This window comes from Sander vitreus, unplaced genomic scaffold (assembly GCF_031162955.1).
Source record: "Sander vitreus isolate 19-12246 unplaced genomic scaffold, sanVit1 ctg275_0, whole genome shotgun sequence".
Taxonomy (NCBI): domain Eukaryota; kingdom Metazoa; phylum Chordata; class Actinopteri; order Perciformes; family Percidae; genus Sander; species Sander vitreus.
The window spans coordinates 80,001-86,921 of NW_027595438.1; the positions used below are offsets into that span (position 1 = coordinate 80,001).

Sequence of the window (6,921 nt, forward strand, 5' to 3'; positions counted from 1 at the left end):
GAGAGGGCGGACGCCGACTCGTACTGATGCCCACAGAGACCGCAGAGGCAGCCGGAGTCTGGAAGAAAGGGGGGGGGAGGGGTGATAAAAAATATGGACCATCAGCAGATGTAATGTGATGATGTAATGATAGTTATGACGTAATGATAGTTATGATGTAATGATAGATATGATGTAATGATAGTTATGATGTAATGATAGTTATGATGTAATGATAAATATGATGTAATGATAGTTATGATGTAATGATAGTTATGATGTAATGATAGTTATGATGTAATGATAGTTATGATGTAATGATAGTTATAGTTATGATGTAATGATAGTTATAGTTATGATGTAATGATAGTTATGATGTAATGATGTAATGATAGTTATAATGTAATGGTAGTTATGATGTAATGATGTAATGATAGTTATGATGTAATGATGTAATGGTAGTTATGATGTAATGATAGTTATGATGTAATGATAGTTATGATGTAATGATAGTTATGATAGTTATGATGTAATGATAGTTATGATAGTAATGATAGTTATGATGTAATGATGTTATGATGTAATGATAGTTATGATAGTTATGATGTAATGATGTAATGATAGTTATGATGTAATGATAGTTATGATGTAATGATGTTATGATGTAATGATGTTACGATAGTTATGATGTAATGATGTTATGATAGTTATGATGTAATGATAGTTATGATGTAATGATAGTTATGATGTAATGATGTAATGATAGTTATAATGTAATGATAGTTATGATGTAATGATAGTTATGATGTAATGATAGTAATGATGTAATGATAGTTATGATAGTAATGATAGTTATGATGTAATGATAGTTATGATGTAATGATAGTTATGATGTAATGATGTAATGGTAGTTATGATGTAACGATGTAATGGTAGTTATGATGTAATGGTAGTTATGATGTAATGATGTAATGATAGTTATGATGTAATGATAGTTATGATGTAATGATAGTTATGATGTAATGATAGTAATGGTAGTTATGATGTAATGATAGATGTAATGGTAGTTATGATGTAATGATGTAATGATAGTTATGATGTAATGATGTAATGATAGTTATGATGTAATGATGTAATGATAGTTATGATGTAATGATAGTTACGATAGTTATGATGTAATGATAGTTATGATGTAATGATAGTTATGATGTAATGATAGTTATGATGTAATGATAGTTATGATGTAATGATGTAATGATAGTTATGATGTAATGATAGTTATGATGTAATGATGTTATGATGTAATGATGTTATGATGTAATGATAGTTGTAATGATAGTTATGATGTAATGATAGTTATGATAGTTATGATGTAATGATAGTTATGATGTAATGATAGTTATGATAGTTATGATGTAATGATAGTTATGATGTAATGATAGTTATGATGTAATGATAGTTATGATGTAATGATAGTTATGATAGTTATAATGTAATGATAGTTATGATGTAATGATGTTATGATGTAATTATAGTTATGATGTAATGATAGTTATGATGTAATGATGTTATGATGTAATGATAGTTATGATGTAATGATAGTTATAATGTAATGATGTAATGATAGTTATGATGTAATGATAGTTATGATGTAATGATAGTTATGATGTAATGATAGTTATGATGTAATGATGTAATGATAGTTATGATGTAATGATAGTTATGACGTAATGATAGTTATGACGTAATGATAGTTATGACGTAATGATAGTTATGATATAATGATAGTTATGATGTAATGGTAGGTCTGGGCGTACCGGCATCCTGCAGGTGTGTCTCGGCGTGTTTCAGCAGCGCGCTCCTCTTCCTGTAGGCGTCGCCGCAGACTCTGCAGCGCTGGAGTCTCTGTGGCCCGGTGGTGGCTGCCGTGGCGTCCTCCTGCCGATGCGTCACCGCGTGTCTCCGCAGGCCGCGACGCTGACTGAACTCCTCGCCGCACACGCTGCAGGCGTGCACATCCTGGCCGCCGTGTGCTTGCACGTGGCGCTCCAACGACGTACGGTGGCAGAAGCCGCGGCCGCACTCTGTGCACGTGAATGGCTTCTGGGCGGCGTGCACGCGGGCGTGTGACGCCAGGTTCCCCTTCTGGCTGAACGTCCTGCTGCACACGCCGCAGCTAAAGGGTTTCTCTCCCGTGTGTCTGCGCTCGTGCAGCTCCCGCGCCAGGATGGAGCCGAAGCATTTCCCGCAGAACGGGCACGTCCTGCAGCCCTCGCGGTGCGTCTGCAGGTGAGCGGCCAACGCCGCCGGAGAGCTCAGACGCTCGCCGCAGAAGCCGCAGCGGGCGGCTGCTGCATCCCCGGCGCAGGCCTGCAGGACGTGTCGCAGCAGGAAGCCTTTCCCCGGCAGCGAGCGCTGACACACGTGGCAGCTGAAGCTCTGCGGACGTTTACGCTTCTGATGGTCACGTGAGACGGCGAGCGGCGGGCAGCCTCTCTTCTTCTGCAGAAACTCTGAGGAGACACAAAAACACACTACTAGTTATATAGTTATTTATATATATATATCTATCTATATCTATATATATATATATATATATATATATAGTTATTTATATATATATATCTATCTATATCTATATATATATATATATATATCTCTCTCTATCTCTTCTTATTTACTGAATGAATATATATGTGTGTGCATGTATGTGTATGTGTCTGTGTGTGTGTATGTGTGTGTGTCTTGTCTGTGTGTGTGTGTATGTGTGCGTGTGTCTGTGTGTGTGTGTCTGTGTGTGTGTCTGTGTGTATGTGTCTGTGTGTGTGTGTGTCTGTGTGTCTTGTCTGTGTGTGTGTGTATGTGTGCGCGTGTCTGTGTGTGTGTGTCTGTGTGTGTCTGTGTCTGTGTCTGTGTGTGTGTGTGTCTGTGTGTGTGTGTCTGTGTCTGTGTGTGTCTGTGTCTGTGTGTGTGTCTGTGTCTGTGTGTGTGTGTGTGTGTGCGTGTGTGTGTGTGTCTCTGTGTGTGTGTGGGTCTGTGTGTGTGTGTGTCTGTGTGTGTGTGTGTGTGTGTGTGTGTGTCTGTGTGTGTGTGTGTGTGTGTGTGTGTGTGTGTGTCTGTGTGTGTGTCTGTGTGTGCGTGTGTGTGTGTGTCTCTGTGTGTGTGTGTGTCTGTGTGTGTGTGTGTCTGTGTGTCTGTTGTGAGAACACAGGGTCAGAAAAGTATCAAAAATGACGAAAGAAACACGTTATCCGCTGACATAGTAAAGTAACAACGTAAATAAAACAGATTAATAATAATATAAGAGGACTTGTATTTTGAAGTAGAGCAGAACTGTGTGAATAAATTGGTTGTTTGGACTCTACAACGCTCCAAAAAAAGCTTCAAAAACGTGTTAAAAAGGAGAAAATCGTGACCAGAATGACGTCTTACGTTTGTTCCGTGTGACGGCGAGCGGCGGGCGTCCTCTCCTCCTCCTCTTATGAGGCGTCGCAGCGCTGCTCTGATTGGTCCAGCTGTCGTTGTCACTCTCGCTGCTCGGGGAGGCGGGCGGAAAGTCTGCGGGGGGGGAGGGGCAGGGGGGGGGGGAGGGGCAGGACGCTTCGCTGTCGACACGTTGGGCTTCTGACGGGTTCTCTGCGGCGCCGACACGAGACTCTGGGCGTCCTCTCTTCTTCTGCAGAGACTCTGAGGAGACACAACACATTACTGCTAGAACTAGAAGTTGAGACCTGAACAGCCTGAAATAGAGCCTGAAGTAGAGCCCTGAACAGCCTGTAGTACAGCCTGTAGTAGAGCCCTGAACAGCCTGTAGTAGAGCACTGAACAGCCTGTAGTAAAGACCTGAACAGCCTGAAGTAAAGACCTGAACAGCCTGTAGTAGAGACCTGAACAGCCTGTAGTAGAGCCCTGAACAGCCTGTAGTAGAGCCCTGAACAGCCTGTAATAAAGACCTGAACAGCCTGTAGTAGAGCCTGAAGTACAGACCTGAACAGCCTGAAGTAGAGCCCTGAACAGCCTGTAGTAAAGACCTGAACAGCCTGAAATGGAGCCTGAAGTAGAACCCTGAACAGCCTGAAGTAGAGACCTGAACAGCCTGTAGTAGAGCCCTGAACAGCCTGTAGTAGACCTGAACAGCCTGAAGTAGAGATCTGAACAGCCTGTAGTACAGACCTGAACAGCCTGTAGTACAGACCTGAACAGCCTGTAGTACAGACCTGAACAGCCTGTAGTAAAGACCTGAACAGCCTGAAATGGAGCCTGAAGTAGAGCCCTGAACAGCCTGTAATAAAGACCTGAACAGCCTGTAGTAAAGACCTGAACAGCCTGTAGTAGAGACCTGAACAGCCTGTAGTAGAGCCCTGAACAGCCTGTAGTAGAGCCCTGAACAGCCTGTAGTAGAGCCCTGAACAGCCTGAAGTACAGACCTGAACAGCCTGAAGTAGAGAGCCCTGAACAGCCTGTAGTAAAGACCTGAACAGCCTGAAGTAGAGATCTGAACAGCCTGTAGTAAAGACCTGAACAGCCTGTAGTAAAGACCTGAACAGCCTGAAGTAGAGCCCTGAACAGCTATCATGGAGTCTGGCTCTGTACACGATAAAAGTCCTGATTATTTACATGGAGTCTGGTCTCTCTCTCTCTCTCTCTCTCTCTCTCTGTCTCTCTCTCTCTCTCTCTCTCTCTCTCTCTCTCTCTCTCTGTCTGTCTCTCTCTCTCTCTGGATACAAACATTAGCTCGTGTTAGCATTAGCATGTTGTCTCCGGTACTGACCCGCTCTGTGCAGCCGGACCTCCGGCTCCAGCACGGCCTCGAGCAGCCTCCTCTGGCGGCAGACCTCTCGCTCTGAGCGCTCAGCTCTGTCTTCGTACTCCGCCACAGTTTCCTCCAACAGAGCGATGATGTCCTCCGCGGCCGCGGCGAGCCGCTCGGTGAGCAGCGCTCTCAGCGGCCTTTCTGACGCCTCTTCTTCTTCTGCTGCTGCTGATGCTTTCTCCAGCTGCAGCAGAAAGTCTTCAGCGGCCGCGAGGATCCGCTCGTGGACCGTCACCCGCAGCAGCTGCACACACGCGCACATCTCGCTGCTTTTCTGCGGACAAAGAGAGCCGGAGAGGCCGCAGCGGACACATCCAGGGGCCGCGGAGGGACGGACAGTTCCGCGTCGAGGAGAGCGAAGCGGCGGAGGCCAACAGCGCCGCCCTGCTGGGCCGGAGGGAGAACTACAGCCAGAGTACTAATACTACAGTGTAGAAATACAGTGAAAGTACTAATACTACAGTGTAGAAATACAGTGAAAGTACTAATACTACAGTGTAGAAATACAGTGAAAGTACTAATACGACAGTGTAGAAATACAGTGAAAGTACTAATACGACAGTGTAGAAATACAGCCAAAGTACTAATCAAAGTACTACTACTACAGTGTAGAAATACAGTAAAAGTACTACTACTACAGTGTAGGAATACAGTGAAAGTACTAATCAAAGTACTACTACTACAGTGTAGAAATACAGTAAAAGTACTACTACTACAGTGTAGAAATACAGTGAAAGTACTAATACTGCAGTGTAGAAATACTCTGATATAAGTCCAAATGTACTGAAGGAAAAGTACAAAAGTGTTTGCTTTACAATCTTATTTTATTTGTATTTATATGTTTTTTTATTTTGGGAACAAACAGACAGAATGACTGAAATATATAAAATATATAAATATTTTAATATTTTAATACTCATAAATAAATCAGTTCAGATCAGAAAGTGGAAACATCGTTAATATCGGGATAATCAGCTCAAGGCAATTAGCAGTTTCATTTCATTTCTGACTTCTGATTGGCCCTGAACAGCCTGTAGTAGAGCCCTGAACAGCCTGTAGTAGAGCCCTGAACAGCCTGTAGTAGAGACCTGAACAGCCTGTAGTAGAGACCTGAACAGCCTGTAGTAGAGACCTGAACAGCCTGTAGTAAAGACCTGAACAGCCTGTAGTAGAGACCTGAACAGCCTGTAGTAAAGACCTGAACAGCCTGTAGTAGAGACCTGAACAGCCTGTAGTAGAGACCTGAACAGCCTGTAGTAGAGACCTGAACAGCCTGTAGTAAAGACCTGAACAGCCTGTAGTAAAGACCTGAACAGCCTGTAGTAGAGCCCTGAACAGCCTGTAGTAGAGCCCTGAACAGCCTGTAGTAGAGACCTGAACAGCCTGTAGTAGAGACCTGAACAGCCTGTAGTAGAGACCTGAACAGCCTGTAGTAGAGCCCTGAACAGCCTGTAGTAGAGACCTGAACAGCCTGTAGTAGAGACCTGAACAGCCTGTAGTAGAGCCCTGAACAGCCTGTAGTAGAGCCCTGAACAGCCTGTAGTAAAGACCTGAACAGCCTGTAGTAGAGCCCTGAACAGCCTGTAGTAGAGACCTGAACAGCCTGTAGTAGAGCCCTGAACAGCCTGTAGTAAAGACCTGAACAGCCTGTAGTAGAGCCCTGAACAGCCTGTAGTAGAGACCTGAACAGCCTGTAGTAGAGACCTGAACAGCCTGTAGTAGAGACCCTGAACAGCCTGTAGTAGAGACCTGAACAGCCTGTAGTAAAGACCTGAACAGCCTGTAGTAGAGACCTGAACAGCCTGTAGTAGAGACCTGAACAGCCTGTAGTAGAGACCCTGAACAGCCTGTAGTAGAGACCTGAACAGCCTGTAGTAGAGACCTGAACAGCCTGTAGTAGAGACCCTGAACAGCCTGTAGTAGAGACCTGAACAGCCTGTAGTAGAGACCTGAACAGCCTGTAGTAGAGACCTGAACAGCCTGTAGTAAAGACCTGAACAGCCTGTAGTAGAGACCTGAACAGCCTGTAGTAGAGACCTGAACAGCCTGTAGTAGAGCCCTGAACAGCCTGTAGTAAAGACCTGAACAGCCTGTAGTAGAGACCTGAACAGCCTGTAGTAGAGACCTGA

The 6,921-nt window shown here is 44.0% G+C and overlaps 1 protein-coding gene across 1 annotated transcript in view; it reads right to left on the reverse strand.

The window, feature by feature from the left end:
- The window catches only part of LOC144513557 (uncharacterized), a 7,355-nt gene extending 2,191 nt beyond the window's left edge, over positions 1-5,164 (reverse strand). Inside the window, exons 1-4 of the mRNA XM_078244660.1 lie at positions 4,751-5,164; positions 3,412-3,666; positions 1,797-2,492; positions 1-58 (exon numbers count right to left, since the gene is read on the reverse strand). The exon at positions 1-58 is cut by the window's left edge and continues 295 nt beyond it. Of these exons, the coding sequence (XP_078100786.1) occupies positions 1-58; positions 1,797-2,492; positions 3,412-3,666; positions 4,751-5,054 (1,313 nt within the window). The 5' untranslated portion in view covers positions 5,055-5,164. The remainder of the gene's footprint in view (positions 59-1,796; positions 2,493-3,411; positions 3,667-4,750) is intronic.
- Between the last annotated feature and the right edge of the window lie 1,757 nt (positions 5,165-6,921).